Source organism: Mustela nigripes, chromosome 2 (assembly GCF_022355385.1).
Source record: "Mustela nigripes isolate SB6536 chromosome 2, MUSNIG.SB6536, whole genome shotgun sequence".
In the NCBI taxonomy this organism is placed as follows: Eukaryota; Metazoa; Chordata; class Mammalia; order Carnivora; family Mustelidae; genus Mustela; species Mustela nigripes.
The window spans coordinates 90,850,019-90,866,143 of NC_081558.1; the positions used below are offsets into that span (position 1 = coordinate 90,850,019).

General features: G+C 50.9%; 1 protein-coding gene across 1 annotated transcript in view; it reads right to left on the reverse strand.

Annotated features, from left to right (window-relative positions):
* The window catches only part of SLCO2A1 (solute carrier organic anion transporter family member 2A1), a 77,285-nt gene that overhangs the window by 43,135 nt on the left and 18,025 nt on the right, over nt 1–16,125 (reverse strand). The window contains exon 2 of the mRNA XM_059390947.1: nt 774–911. Within this exon, the coding sequence (XP_059246930.1) occupies nt 774–911 (138 nt within the window). The remainder of the gene's footprint in view (nt 1–773; nt 912–16,125) is intronic.

Genomic DNA, 16,125 nt, shown 5'->3' on the forward strand with positions numbered 1-16,125 from the left:
GTGGAAAGAGAAGAGAGAAGCTAGGCCAGGGAGACACATTGCTTCACGGGGAACGACCAGGTTACAGCCACAACAGAGGGGGCTCTCCTCTGCCTCTTCCTCCCTGGTTTCCAGTGACTCCCACCTGACCCTGCCCTCTGACCCCCCACTCCTGATCTCTGGGGCCACCCCATCTTCCTCTAACTCTGACATGCGGTCACTGAGGGACAGTGTGAAATCCCCGTTGCTGGGATGTCACAGAGAGCTGACCTTGTTTGGAAGTCAAGGCCACTGCGGGGCTCTGGCTCCTGTGATCCTCCTAAGAGAGGAGCTACAGGGCTCGGGGCTGCTTCTCCACCCGCACGCCTAAGACTCATCTACCCGTGGACCATGGATGAGCAGAGGCCACGTAACCTTGTGCGTGGTCACAGAACTCAATGAGATAGACGCAGAGCTGGGAGGCAGACGGCCCAACACAGCCGGGGCAAGCCACGGCACACGCTCAGCCCCAGTGCCCCCATCTGTCAGGTGGGGCGAGGAGAGTACTTGCTCACAGGGCTGCAGTAACTGGGCCCTAGAGTCCGGCGCTGCCAGAGGCTCTTTGCTCAGTGCCCAGGGCAGGGAAACCTCAGGAAATGCAGCGGCCACCACACTGGCCCCATCTAGCAGTCCCTATTCCCCATGTGTACCTCCCAGCTCCCCATTCCCCTGCCCCTCCCAGAGCCCCCAGCTGAACTCTGGATCGGGGTGGGGGTGCACAAGTGGGGTCTGAGGGACCAGAACCTCCTGCTTACCTCATTCAAGCTGGAAATGAGCCCCGAGGAGGAACTGGAGAGCCCGAAGCGCTTCTCGATGGTGGTGAGGCAGCTCTTGAAGTAGGCGCTGTAGAGGAGCTGGCAGAGCTGCAGAAGGCCATGGCAGAGCACGAACACCTGTGGGAGGAGACACGGGCTGCTGAGGCCTCCAGATAGCCAGCCCCGGCCACAACCTTGGCCTTCCACTGTGGGACCTCGGAGCAGGGAGGCTAGAAGTCTGGCCTATTTCCTCACCTGTTACGTGGGAACACTCCCATCATGGGATGGTCTTGAGGGTGAAACAGTATCAGGGTTACACCTGTGATTTATACCCCACTCCAAGGACTGGCCCAGTGCTGTCCACCATTCCCTTCATTCCTGCCATTCACATCCGGTCAGCATAAACGGCCTAGCAGGACCACGGTGCTGGAGAAGCACCCCCAAGGCAGGGGCCTGACTCACCAGCCCCACATCCAGGGGCACTTAGCACTGAGGAGTGCCTTCACTGCACCGCCGAGCCCAGCGGGCACTGCTTTGCCCTCCCTCCAATGTCCTGGGCGGCCTGGAAGTGACGCTCCAGCCAGTGCAGCTCACTCCCAGGGGCACAATAAGCCGTGGGTCACATTGCTTCACTCCTCTTGACCTGTCCTCCATTCCCCTCTCCAGCATCAGCACCCATTCTCTGAGGCTCACCTCTAATTCACCGTGATGGTGCAAACTACCCGGTTCGAATGGCTACCCCCCCCAGTCCACCTCTCATCTGGGGTGTCTGTGGTTGTGCTTGCTTCTCTTGCATGGATGATAGGGGTCCCAGGAAGGCCCCAGGCCATTGTCCCTGCATCCCACCCCACCCCATAAGCTTGTCCCTGTGGGTCTGAGTGAATGTGAATGTGAGTTTTGGGTTGATGGGACAGATACACAGCTGCGAGGGTAGACAGCAGTTTGTAGCATCTGGAGTTGGCTCCAGGCTGAGCTCTGGGATTTCCTGGGTTCTAGGCTGGTGTGCTGGGCCAAAGCAAGCTCAGAGCCAGGAGCCCCATATCCCTGAGCTCCCCTGTGAGGTACCCCTTTCTGGAGACTGCACTTTTCCTTCAGGGAAGGGTGGGGTGCCCTTACGTTTCATGGCCTGCCAATGTTCTTCTCTTAATTGAAGGCCTGGCATCTTAGGACAGCTATTGGGGCTCCACCTTCATTTCCGTTTCCTTGCACAGCTGAGCCCACCCCATGTGCAGGGGCCTCTCTCCAGGCTATGGGATCAGAGCTGACTTTCCCTCTCCTACCTGCCAGGGCAGAGCCTTTGTGAGGCCAGCCTGGGGCTTCTGACGGCCCAGCACTGGCTGCCTGCCCATGCATCAGGCTCACAGTTTCCAAATCCAAGGAGGCCGTTACACCCACAAAACCACATGCCTCTCCCGACTGCCTCCTGCCTGAGCCCGCAGCCACCTAGCTCCTCACCAGGGACAGAAGGAAGCCTGCCCATCTGCAGGGGGAGGGAGCACTCCCTCCCTGCCTCCCTAGGGAGCCTTTGCTCTCCTTCCCCTCATATATTGGCATTCTTGAGATTTTATGATAAAGGTGTTTTTGAAAACTAGTCCCCTGTCTTTTACAAACGGGGAAACTGAAGTCCAGAGAGGGGGATCCCACATGCCTGCCCAGCATCCTGCACACAGTCAGCCCTCTGGGCTTAGAGGCCAGGCACTGGAGATGCCTGGGTGGACCAGTCTGGGGCTGCCTCTCACTCCACCGAGCTCCCTTAGCCATTTCCCACCCTCTTGGGCCCCAGATTTCCCTGTGAGGTAATTGGGCTAAATTGGTGGCTCTTAACTCAGTTTTGATCCATAATCACCTGGTGGGAGGTGGTGGTGTCTTTGAAATCTAGAAGTCAAACCCAGGCCTCCGAATCAAAATTAGGGGAAGCCCCCTGATTTCTCGCCGGCACCTGTCCTACTGGCCCTGTGCTATGCGAGCAGGTCCTGCCTCATCCCCAACCCACCTCTCTCCCTGGATTACTGCAGCCATCTCTCATTGGCATCCTGTCTGCCCCCTTAAAACCCTGCATCCCACCACCCCAGAGACAGCTTTCTCAAACTCAAATGCAAACAGGCTGTCCCTCAATTAACATTGCTCACTGCCCCCTGCCCCCATTCCCTATAAGATAAAAACTCATGCCTTTGGTACGGTATTGAAGATGCTACAGATCCTAGATCTTGTCTGTCTCCAGCTCCATGCCTTGCTGTGGCTGTGTTTCACGAAGACTGGCTACACCTGTATTTCCTGTCCTACATGCATCTCTTCCAGTGTGACAATGACATTCCTTCATCAAGAGGTGGGGTCTCTGTTCCCTCGCCTTCAATCAGGGCTGATCTTAGTTGCCTGCTTCTAATGAAGAGAATGAAGCAGAAGTGACGCTGTGTGACCTCTGAAGCTAAGTCCTGATTGAGGATCCATCTGGCTCCGTCTCTCTTGGGACCTTTAGAAGCCAGACATCACAACATAAGGAAGCCCAATCTCCCCTGCTCGTGGAGCGGTCACATGTCGCTGTTCCCGCCAACTCCAGCTAAAGTTTCGGTCTGCAACCAGCATCTGCTGCCAGACGTGTTACTGAAAGAGTCTCCAGAGGATTCCAGCCCCAGCCTTCATGCCAAGTGGAGCAGAAATGAGCTATCCCACCAAGTTTATGTAGATGACAGATGTGTGAACAAACTGAATGCTGTCATTGTTGGAAGCACTAAGTTTTGGGTTGCTGTGTAATGCAGCACTAGATGCTTGCAACACCTGCTGTCACACACCTTGCCCTTCAAACTTCATCAAGGTCATACGGGACTCAAGTTCCCCACAGCACACATTCATTGTCTGTGACTTTGCTCGCTATGTGGACAGAACTATCTTCCCCTTCTTGGTCTGGATAATTACGTCTTCTTGGCTTGTTTTGCCCAGCATGGGGCTCAGTCATGGGTCTAGTTCAAAGTCGGTTCTAAAAATCCCAGTACACCATTGCTGCAGAGGCCTCTTGCTGGTTTGGCTCATGGTTGGCATTAGAAGGAGCATCTGGCAGGAATGAGGACTGTCATAATGGCCTGGGAAAGAGTACAAGGTCAGACAAAAGGATGGCCGTGGGGATGTAAGGAGAGAGCTGCAGAGGTTGAACTGACAAGTCTCTCACCGATTCAAGGTGGAAGAAAAGGGGCAGAGTTTCCAGCCTCAGGGCCAGGAATGGGGCAAGGCCATCCCTGAGACAGGGGCCCCAAGTGGAGGGGTGTGTGCAGAGAGGGAGGGCAGCGAGTTCAGTTTTGGAACACCTGAGTTTCTGAGCATGAACTCAGAAAAGACCAGTCTCCCTCTAACCAAATTAGTAATGAATTAATAGGAGTGACTAACCTCTACCAAATTCCCCAGCAGTGTCATGAGAAGAAGGTGAGGACAGTGGGAGAAAAAATCTGTCTCTTTCCTGAAAAAGGTCTTTTCTGAAAAGTGTGCCTTAGGTCTTTCCAGAAAATGCAGAAATCCCCCATTTTCTGCCCCCTGATATGAGGTGGAAGACCCACATAGAGCCAGCCAGCACCTTTCCACGTCCTATGCCCCTCACAGGTCCATCACCAGCTTCTGGCCACTGCAGCCCTGTCGGGTCTGTGTCCTTCTGGGTGTCTTGGCAGAAAGGCTGGAGTACACACGGGCCCTTCATTCCAGTGGCTTCAGAAGATGGAGAGGAATGAGAAGATATATGGCCACCAGGGAGAAGATGCCAGCAAGGGGAAGAACTGTATAGATGGTCCCTGCAGAGCATTCTGGTCAGGGCCACTCAAGGTCACAGCCATCTGGCCCCATTTACTGAGCTGATGCGGACTGGACCCTGGGACCATCATCTAGGTTGCTTGACCTTACCAAGAACCCACTCCATGGCCAGCATGAGATGGAGCAACAAACTGTCAACACTTGCAGGAGAAATAGAACATGGGGTTTAAGAGTCTCTGGGGACGCACTGGTGGGAGGAGTGTCACAAAGAGGAGGGATACTCAGTAACTGGAGACTTCCTCCACTCCCCTCACTTGCCAAGTAACTGAGCCTCTCTGTTACTGCCTGAGAAGTCTAGATCCGAATTTCCCACAAGGTGCCATGCAGAACACCCCTCACTCGAGATGCTTGAAGTTGAAAGTATTCCCAGGAGAAAAAATTTTGGAGAATTTTGCTTATGATCATCCTACCTCATGAATATTTACAATTCACATTAGCATATTAAAGACTTTGAGAAAGTCAAGAACTGCTTAACTGCTTTATCCAAATTTCTCCATACTTCTCCAACCATGGAGACACATTCGCCCAACATACACTTCTAAAAAGTATACTTAACAGATAGTAACACCTTGCAAAATATGATTTGAGGGAGATCTCATGTCACTTTTAGAAAGCAGCTTACTGGTAGAATCAGCCCTGCGAATTCTTCACAAAACGAAAATAAAATAAAGATGTGTTACACGGCCCGATATATCTTTTGTAAAATAGTGCACCATGATTTCCTATCCCCTCACTCTACTTTTTTTCTTTCTCGTGGAACTTCCCGTTTCCTAAAATTATATCATTCTCACTTACTGGCATGTCCCCCCACCAGACAGAGACTGCAGGGAAGAAAGATGATGAATGGTTTTTAGGGTGCTACTTCCCCATTGCCTGGAACAATGCCTGGTCTGCACCTGGGGCTCAGTTGTCAAGGGAATGAATGTGTCTTTAAATGCGCTAACTCAGGAGTCCATGCTCCAGCAACTAGTCCGTCAGAGTAGCCATTCAGGAAGCTGCAGGTTCATTGTAATGGTCTGTCCTGAGTCATATATGAACCCCCCCCCCTTCAGTGCTGCCTTAGGTCAGTCCTCAGACAGCCTCGGGGAGTCAAAATCTGGCTGCAGTGTCCCTTCTGTGGTCCTTGTCCCTAGGCCGGAGCTGAGTGCACCCCAGACAGGCTCACTCATCTGGTGGGAAGCACCAGATCTGCACGGCCATGCTGACAACCCGAGGGGGTCTGAGCGACACCTGGCCGTGGGAAACCCTTTTTCACAGTCAACTGGAATCCCTCCTACATGATCCCAAATCCACTTCCATCTCTTTTCTCTTTTTCATCTTTCCCCTTTATTCTGAATCAATGTATCACACACATATGTTTAAAAAAAAAAATCAAGTAACACCGAAGGGCTTAGAACGCCGAGGCCCTGGCCTGCACTCAGCTCTAGCCCACCATCCGTGCTGCAGGTTGGGGACAGCCACCTCTGGTGTCAGCTTTTCTGTGCATTACACCCATGCATATCAAAATAAGACACTTGCTCTGCAGTTTCCTGATGTGCCACTGTAGACTGCCTGCCATTAGAGGAGAGGATTCAACTCCCCCCCTCTTGCGTCTCCCATCCTTCCCCCTGCTCCTCCCAACTTGTAATCATTCTCTGCATTTGTGTGTTAATATATTGGATCATTTCACTCTGTGGCAAGCCAGCTGGGAGTCCGAAGGAGCAGGGCTTCCCTGCTCAGCACACACCTATCCTCAGCACACACTCCATCAGTTCATGGAGAAGGTTGTCTGTGCTTTCCAGGGGTCAAAGGATGCTCTATATTGCCCCCTTGGGGTTCAGCCCCACTTCTCATTTCTGTCTCTGCAACACCTCCTTGTTCTAAGTCTGTTGCTCTCTAGGGCTGTGCCCAGTCTAAGGGCTCCCCACACTGTAAGCCCCATGCATGCACCTGGAAACGGTCCTTCCTTGGTCCATTGACATTCCCAACCATCTCCATATTGCTGAAATTATTGCAACTGTTCATCTACTCATAATCTCTATCCCTTTTCCCTCTTTTTTCTGTTCCTGGCTTTCACCATTCTTTCATTCTTTATTCTCATTATAATGAGAATGACGAAATTGAGGGAAGACAAACATGCGCCCAATCTGCCATCTTGAATCATAAACCCAATGTCTTTCTTGATGCTAATCTAGCAAACAAATTGATAATTCTGTGCCCACTTTTCCAATGGGGAAAAAAAGCAGTATACACTTGTCAGTGGACTAAATAGTCAAAGCAAAATGTGTACCCATGTCTTTCTCTACAACTCTCCCCCACACCTCCCTGTTACATTCATGCATTCTGCTACCTCATTTATTTGACCACAGTCTTCCAGAGTGGTTGGAGTGCCTCCAACAGAAGGCACGTGGCCAGAGAGTGGTGATGGCTCTGGGTGTCTGCCCACCCCCACTGCTATTTGTGTCTTTAAGTGTCTCTACCCTCATAGCCCATTGTCAGTCCCGGCTGGCAGCTCACCATGTGGGTAAGACCTAGGAGGTGAGGCTCTGGGCAAAAGAGGCCATAGTGCAAATGGGGATGAAGAAAGCAACTCAGAAAGGGTAACTCCTGGCTGTTGCCCAGCGACCTCAGAGACAAGGAGGCCTCTCAAAGGGGAGGCAGGTCTCTGGGAGGGCTCCTCTGAGGCCCACCTGAGAGGCTCCTCAGAGCTGGATGGGAGAGAGGTATCCTTTTCCCTGTCCGCCAAAAGAAAAAGAAGGGAGCCAAGCAAGGACTCAGATGTGAAAAGCTTTCACCAGTTGGCCTTTTTATCCCTCCTGTACCTTTTGCAGGGTGTGACTTTGGATCCAAACCATGGCCCTGTGGCCCCAAAGGGAAATGTCTCTTTCAAGAAGTGATTCAGGAAATCAAATATTTTCCCATGCAGGAAGACTGTCTGAACAAGATAAAGTTCAGAGATTCAAAATAGCCAGTCTTGGGTCAAAGTGGATGGTATTCATAGCGGCGATAATAAAAGGTATCTTTAGTGTTATTATGAACTAGAAAAATGCCTTTGATATGACAGGGTCCTGGGAGCCCTTGGAAGTCTAAAAATCAGGATAATCTAAAAAGAAAAACATGATTTCCACTACTGCTTCCTTGTTCCTTAAGAGGGAAGTAGCCAGGCTGGAGAGTTGCAACTGGGAACCAAGGGGAGGCCAGTCAAGCCAGGCCCCTGGCGGGTCTCTCCAGGTCCCCTTGGCAGCCTCTACTGTCCATACTGTGGCCTTACTGTATAGCAGGGTTCTCCTCATATGACTGAGGAAGTCCCCTCTCCGAGGCCTATGAGAGCTGCTTCGGGGAGGATGGAGGCTCAGTGGAGGCCAGGAGTCCACAGGAAATCACAGCTGGCACGGAGGAGCATCACACCCAAGTGAGCTCTCTCCCACTTTCATATTGCCCAGGGAGTCCTGGCCAAGGCACCTCTGGAGCCGGGTCCCCACCGAATTGAATTAGGTGAGATCTTTCGGTCATTTTTTTTAGTTTAGTCTACTCAGCTTAGATAAAAATCTCACCTGAAGGCCTCTATGTAAGATTGAAATTAAGATGGACACTGAAAGTCCCAACCTGCATAATTCCTTTAGTTTTTATTATTATTTTGTGTTTTTGTATTTAATATTATTATGACCTAGAAAAGGCCTTTGATAAGCCAGAGTTCTGGGGGTCCTTGCAGGTATATAGACCAGAACCATCTGTAAAAATATACAGCTGCCATTGGGGTGTCCTTGTCTGAGGGGACACCGGGCACAGAAAAGGGAGGTACAAGAGCTCTCCAGCTCCTAACCCCGGTGATCCTCGAATACTTTGGGCCATGGTTATTTTGTTTAGGTTTTCTCCTGTCTGACAGTTGGCTCCAGGGAGGGAGAAGGCAGATGGCTGGGCTGATTTGGTATCATTTGTGAGGGAAGATAAAATGAAGAACAGAGAGTGAGAGACGGCCTGGGATGATAGGAACCCGAAGTATGGCCTTTAGAAATCATGGATTAAAAAGAAAATTCTGGTAGAGATGAAACATGAGCACATGAGACTAAATGAATTTATCAGATTAGCTAGGAACATGGTGCTCAAGGGTTCTCAGAAAAACCAAAACTTTGAAACAAACCTATCATTGACATTTATGTTAATACGTGTCCAAATTCTTCTGCAGAAATTCCTGAAATTATTTACTTATTTTTTAAGTCAGAAAAGCTTTCCTTCGTGGAGTACGAGTGTCGTTTGTGTTTTCCAGAATCTGGCACAAGAGTAATTTGTTAGAGTGAAACAAGTCACCGTTAGGGAAATTGCTTTGAATTCACATATGACAGGAAAAGAACATTCAAACTGTATTAATATGGAGACTTCAACCTATTTTATATTCTTCCTATACGTTGTAGTAAAAAGACAGGTAGTTACTATTTTCCCGTCACTTCCCTGAAGGAGGGGGAGCTAGTTTTTCAGAAAGAGAGAAAGGGGGGACTGGAGACATGGTATCCAAAGAGTTTAGGATACTGAAGCTGATCCCCAGGAAGCTGGTCAGGAGGAAGGCTGGCTTGCGGCTCTGGGGAAGCATCAAGAGATATTTTCTTCACATCACCTTGTCTGTTTACTTATTTTGTCTTCCTCCGTGTGTCAGTCTTGGTCACCCCGTATCTTCTGCATCTGGCTATCTGGCACATAATAAATGTCCAGTCAATATTTGCTGCGTTCTGTTCATCCCCATACTACCCTGAGAGGCAAACAGGATTACTTTCAATTATGGATGAGGAAACGGAGCTTCAGGGAAGCTTACACAGTTGTCTCATGTCACACGCCTAGTAAATGGTAGCAGCCTGCTGACACCAAATCAGGCCGTCATCCTGCTCCACCTAGCTGCCCAATCTTATGAGAGAATTTGGGGGAAGAAGGCATCCCTAAAATTGTTTTTATCGCGATTGGTTATTGGGGCACTTGGGTGTCTCAGTCGGTTAGGCGTCCAACTACTAGTTTCAGCTCAGGTCATGACCTCAGGGTTGTGAGACGAAGCCCCGAGTGGCATCAGGCTCTCTTTTCAGTAGGGAGTCTGACTGGGATTATCTTCCTCTGCCCCTCCCCCATACGTGTGTGCGTACTCTCTCTCTAATAAATAAATCTTAAAAAAGAAAAAAAAAAAAAGATTGCGGGCTATGTAATTGCCAATCCAATGGCCTCCAGAGGTGGCTTACCTAAGTTCTGCAGTGTTCAACACATTTGTTCCCCTCACTTTTGTGATGTTACCCGCCATCTCAGTGCTCTTGCTCTGACTGTCTCTTCTTAGAAAGCCCTTTTCTGGCTTCCCAGATAATGAGGGTGGTGTCTGGGCTCTGTCCTCAGCCCCTTTGCCCGTCTCCCTATACAGGATGGCACTGGGCACCCCATTCACCCCCTGTAGGGCCACCCTGGAGGCCCACTGACGCCCCCTGGCGCAGCTGGAGGGCAGACCCCCTCCTCTAGCCCGGACCATGCAGTGAACCGCATTCCACACATTGCAGCTTTGAGGCCTGGCCAGTATCTGAGATTGGTGACCCGAACCATTATCTTCCCCTGGATCGTCTCCACTTCTCATTTCAGTTCTTGCCCTGGGACGTCAACCTCCAAACCAAGACTCAAATCCACACCAAGCTCTCCAGCCCCACTGCCGCCCTCTACTCCAGTCACTATCAGATCCCACCAGGTCCCTGTGACAGGTTCCTACCCTCTTCCTCAGCCTACTCCCTCCTCCTTGCAATCTGCTCTTGGGCCAGAAGTCATCTTTTCAGAAACCTGAAGTATAACATTCACACAAAAAAGGCATAAGTCACAGAGAACAGCCTGACAAAATTTCACAAACTGAGGCCACGTAAGGGACCAATACCCAGATCAAAAAGCAGAAAGGGCCTTGCTTCCCAGAAGGCCCTTATGCCCTTCTCTGCCATGCCCCACCTCCCGGAGAATAGCTCTCCTGACTTCCAGCAGTACAGGTCAGGCTGCCTGTTCCGTACTTCATGGAAATACTATGGATCACATACTACGTCAGCATGATCTTCTGAACATGGAGATCAGAGCCTGTCCTGACCCTGTCAAAAACCCTCCAACAGAGTCAGACCAGCTCAGATTAAAAATAAGCAAAGTACCCAGCCTCCAGGGCCCTCCCTGTCCCAGCCCCCAGGCACCTTCTGCTCTTGCCACGTTACCCACTACCTGGGCCTCTTCTCAGGTGCCGAGCTACCTCTGTTCAGCCTGGGTAGAAAGTGGAAACTGGGCAGAAAATTTATAGCCCCTGTGAGATGAGGTGTTGCCTCGGAGCCTTTGAGGGTGGAAGTCATTCACCCTCCCTGGGGACTCTACTCCCGTCCCCTCCCTGATCTTTCTGGTGGTGGAGAATGGCCCTCCTGTTACACCCTCCCCATTGTTCATTGGGGCAGTGACCCTGGCTGCAATTACAACCACCTGCCATATTTGGGGCCCTGAGACAATTCTGGTGCCTCACGTGTACCTGTCCCCGGGCAGGAGAGCAGAGGAAGGAAACAGTTGCAGAAGCGGGGCTGTTGCTTGATGAGAGGAGGCTATGGCTTGGCCCATGCTTCGTAACCAATAAATCAATGGGGAGGATTACATTTCAGCAAGTGGCACCATTGGTTCCCGAGGTCCCCGTAAGCCATAAGCAAGTGGATGTGAAGTGATTAAAAGGTACTGTAAATTCCTTGTACAATGGGTTGTTGTTTCCTTTCTATTGTATTCCAAAAAGTTCTGGAGCCTGGTAAGTTGCTTAGCAAGCCCTTGTAACTTCTTTCACTCTCCTCGGAGTTTCACCCTGGACCAGCTCCCTATCAGAGATTCCCAGCATCTCCATTTGTAGAAATGAAAGCTCAGACTCCTTTTTGACTCTTGGTCCCACCAGATGCAGCAGCAGAGGAGAGACTGGTGCCTCACCCCTGCAGGGTGAGGAGGGGAGCAAGTGAGTGAGCATCTGGGTGTGGCCTGGCCCACTGGGTGAGGATCCTGAGAAGGTTCAGTAGAAACAGGTGGGTACCCTGGCAGGATAAGGAAGGAGCCCTTGCCTAGGGAAGCCCCCGCCAGGGACGGCCCATGCCCACCCACTCTCTGCTGAGTAAACCATCCCTAGCCTCTCCCGGTAAACTACAGCGTGCTCAGCCCATCAAAGCCACAGGGAGGACTGAGAACAAAGCATCCAGAGCCTGTAAGAGAGTCCAACACAGCTTGAGAGGAGGCTGAGGGGCTGCCCAGCCTGAGAGGCCAAGGCACAGACACGTGTGTGTGGCGGCCCATGGGTGCAGACCCAGACACCGCACTGGGCGCCGCTCTGGTGGTTCAGCACTCTCTGTCCTGCCGCTCTGGTGTCAGGGTGCCCCCAGAGGCTCTGGCACAGACACAGCGGAGCACACAGGCACACACATGCACCAGATGGGCACGCTCAGTCCGCTACGCCCATCACGTGCACACACAAAGGTGGGGACTCCCCTGCAACAGGCCTGTAAGTGGCAGAGACAATGCTTTCCCACGTGGGAAGGTGTCACACCCCGTTCCGATCGTCCTGGCATTCCCCTGCATGCTGAGGGACCCAGGATTCACAGCCACGGGCTGTTCTCCCAGAGGCCCACACCCTTCCAAGATCCCATCACTCTGGAAGAGAGGCAGCCCCCTAAAACCTTGGCCCCAGGTGGAGCAGGCCCTTGGCAGCCAAGACATTCCAAGGAAAACCCAACCTGCAACAGAGTGAAGTGATTGCTCCCACGTAGGAAAGCCACATTTCTGTGGTTATTCCCTCCCTCTGTTCTCCGGGTGGCAGGTGGAAGGATGGCGGGAGGAAGGGCTTTGTCCCACACTCGAATTTCTCTACCCGCTCTGATACTTCAAGGGAATAAAGTATCTTCCCTCAGTGCTAAGCCATGATCATGATTCCAGAATCTGCCACCCGACCACCTGTAGATCACAAGAGGGGCGTGCTCCCTGGGAGTCTCCGTTTCCCCCACTGACCCATGAGAGTCAAAATATCAAAGATATAGACCCAAAGGGTTATACCACATACAGTGCTGTCCCCCAACACTCTTTCTTATGATCCTCATGACTGATCTCATGTGTCTCTACACCCAACTCCCTCTGTCTCTGAAACTCACAGCAAAGTGCTAGGGACACTCTCCACCACGTATGCTGGGCCCAGCCTCCTTGCTGGGGATGACAGGTTTAACTCTATCCTTGGACTAGGTTAGGGTCAAAGCCCTGGCTCCTGGTACCCATGAAAGTAACATTATTTTGAAATGTTTGAAATGGGCTCTCTGCAGATGTAAGCAAGTTAAGGTGAGGTCATACTGGAATAGGGCAGGCCCCCAGCCAATGATGATGTCCTTATGAGAAGAAATTTGGATACTGAGATACACAAGACAATGGAGGCAGAGAATGACTGACGTGTCTGCAAGCCAAGGAATACTAAGGACTTCTGCCAGTCACTAGAATCTGTGACCCCGTTGGTCTTCATCTCCTCATTCAGTGACAGAACCCTGTCCCTCTGGTCCAGCTGTCCTCAGCTGACCCTCGCAGAAACCTGTTTCACTTCTGCTGGGCCACCACCTCGCCTCCAGCTCCGGGAGGGTGTTCTCACTGACTTTCCAGGTGACTGAGGAAGCAGGTTGCTTTATTTTTCAATTGTTAAGTCCCTCCAAATTCACCCAGCTATTTTCTTAATTCCTCTATTAGTCACTTATTGTCCGCTGTGGGCAAACACAGTAATAGCTAAGGTCTCCTGCGCTGGGCACCCATTTCCTGCCTCACCCTTGTTCCCATCCTTGATCTGTCTTGCCTCTAGGCTCCTCTCCCCAACACTGGGTGTCTCTTTACTCATTCTCAGGTTCCTCTGCCTTCTATCCACAGCTGGAGGTCCCTGAGAATGTTCCCCCAATAGAGAAATCATTGCATGTGAGCCAATAGTTATAGGAAGCCCATGCAAAATGGGGGTGGGGTGTGCTCCCTCTCTCCTCCAGCTGAAACTCTTTTCCCTTCTACCTTTCACAGCTGTTGCACAGAATGCCCTGTCTTCCTGGCTGATGACAAATCCTCACGAGGATCAGTCCATCTGTAAGCATTCTGCCACAGGCCAGGAAACAGATTCTACTCACCATTTTTTTCTAGATCTATAGAAGATACAGCTCCAGATTGACTTGCTCTTCCAGACTTTTCCTTTTCCAGACTCACTGCAAACCTGTGCCTGCCAGCATGCACACCTGTAGGAGGCCTCCCTCCTTTGCACGGCTGGCTCTGGGAGGCACTTGTGTCTATTCCTTAAACACACCTCTCTGCATGTGGGTTCTGCCTCCTGTTCACGCTGTTTTCTGCCTAGAACTCTCTCATGCACCCTGCCCTCCCTTGACCCCTTGTTGGCCTAGCTCTGATTGCCCTGTTAAGCTCTGTTTGCACATCACTTTAATGCCATCACCCTTGTGATTTCAGGGCAGTCATGGTTATATTGGGGGGGGGGTGGTCAACTCCTAAAGACCTCACTTAGTTCAAAACACACACAAGTCAAGACTTAACCTTCACTGCATGTGGGCTCTCTCTATGAGGACTGAAACAGCGCCTCCCACTGGCAAAGGTGCCAGACACAGTTTATGATTCCTTTGGACTGCCAGCTCTGATAGATTTGATTGGGGGCTGTGTGTGTGTGTGTGTGATTTGGGGGGGTGCATTATTTGCTTGTTTTGCCCAGACGGAACATAAAAATAATGTGATAAGCAGATATGTATTGAATACCATCACGGGCAAAACATATTCCATAGGAAACCAAGGGCCAAGCAGGGCCAGACCCCTCCTGGGGCTCCCATTTGTTAAGAAGATGAGGGATAGGGGCGCCTGGGTGGCTCAGTGGGTTAAGCCTCTGCCTTCGGCTCAGGTCATGATCCCGGAGTCCTGGGATCGAGCCCCGCATCGGGCTCTCTGCTCTGCGGGGAGCCTGCTTCCCTTCCTCTCTCTCTGCCTGCCTCTCTGCCTACTTGTGATCTCTCTCTCTGTCAAATAAATAAATAAAAATTTTTAAATAAAAAAAAAGAAGAAGATGAGGGATATGTACACAATAGTAGCATCTGCTTGTAAGGGGATATGAAAGGTGCTGGAGTGACCATACACTTAATGGTGCCAGAGGCACTCTGAATGTGAGACCTCGAGGGAGATGTCCCTGGAGAAAATGAGGTCAGAGGTGGGTTTTGAGGATGAGGAGAATGTCAGAATGTAGAGAGGAACAAAGCAGTCATCCTTGCCCAGAAGACAAGATGAGGAGTGGAAAAATGCAAGTATGACAGGATTAGGGGTCAGGAAATAATCTGGTTAGCCTGAGAAATCTCTGGTTAGGTGAGAGGAGAAGACCACGTCAGGAAAGAGGATCAGTGCCCAAAGAGAGCCACATAATTTTCTCTCTCTTGGGCTATCACTGAATACTTGTGGGTAGTGATAACGCTTGTCAACCAGTTCTAGAAAGGTTAACCAGTAACAAAAGGAGGAGAGAGGAGAGAGAAGGAAGATGAGAGGCAGGTGGGCCCATGCAAGGTCTTGGAAGAGTTAGAAGAAGCCTCCCATCTGGGGGTGGACATGGACCGGTGGATGTCAGCATGAGAGATGAACTCCAGGGGAGGCTGTGACTGGATGACGAAGTGGAGGTGGGGGATGGTGAGCAGCCAAGGAAAGGGAAGGAAGGAACTCAAAAGACAATGGAATCAGGGTGAGTGGTGACAACTATTCAACCTCACACCCAAGGAGACAGGAAAAGATCCTTTGGACCCTATGGAATTCAAAGACTAACCTCCAAAATAAAATGGAAACTTAGTAGCTACATGTAGGGTTTTGAAATAAATCCCCCTTTGGGCTTTATGCAATGTTGACACTATACTCTGTGAGTAAGACTACAGCATGGGAAGATGTCTTGTCCCATCATCTCTTTCATCTTTTGCTTCTTTTCCTTGAGGCCAGAAGAGCTCCCTGCCTTGTTAGAATCCACAGAGCTGTAAGTTACCATCTTTGAGATGGAGAGTTTGCCTGAAATGGAGCCCCGAGGAATACCTCCAAACAGAACTTCACTTGCTAGATTTGCAGGAGAGCCAGGAGGCTGCATGGCTGTCTGGGACACGGAAGTCTAACTTGAAAGATGAAGGATCTGGAGCAGGATGGTTGCTAACAACATATGTGATTCGGTGCAAGTTGAGTCTTTTGTCTAGTCTCCAGGGGCGGGCAGCTCGATCACCAAAGTCTGCACCAGGATGCAGGTGGTTCTCTGCAGCCATCCCCAACAGCACAAGGCCTGGGCCATCTAGTCTAGGTCTACTCTCTCCATTCCTTCAACGTATTTCTGGACTTTTGCAGACAGAGGGCTACTCCTGTGACCTTGCCTCTTTGACTTTCCTATGTGTCTCCTAAGGTGCCTCCCCTCTGTCTGCCTTCCTCCCAGTTCCACTCCTCATCTCAGTGAGGAGGGCGAAGAGGAAGAAACACTGGTGGGCCTGCAGAAGGAGAGGCAGAAGGAACTGGGTGGGAACCAGTCTTTGGGCAGAGAGTAGAGAGGGCTTTA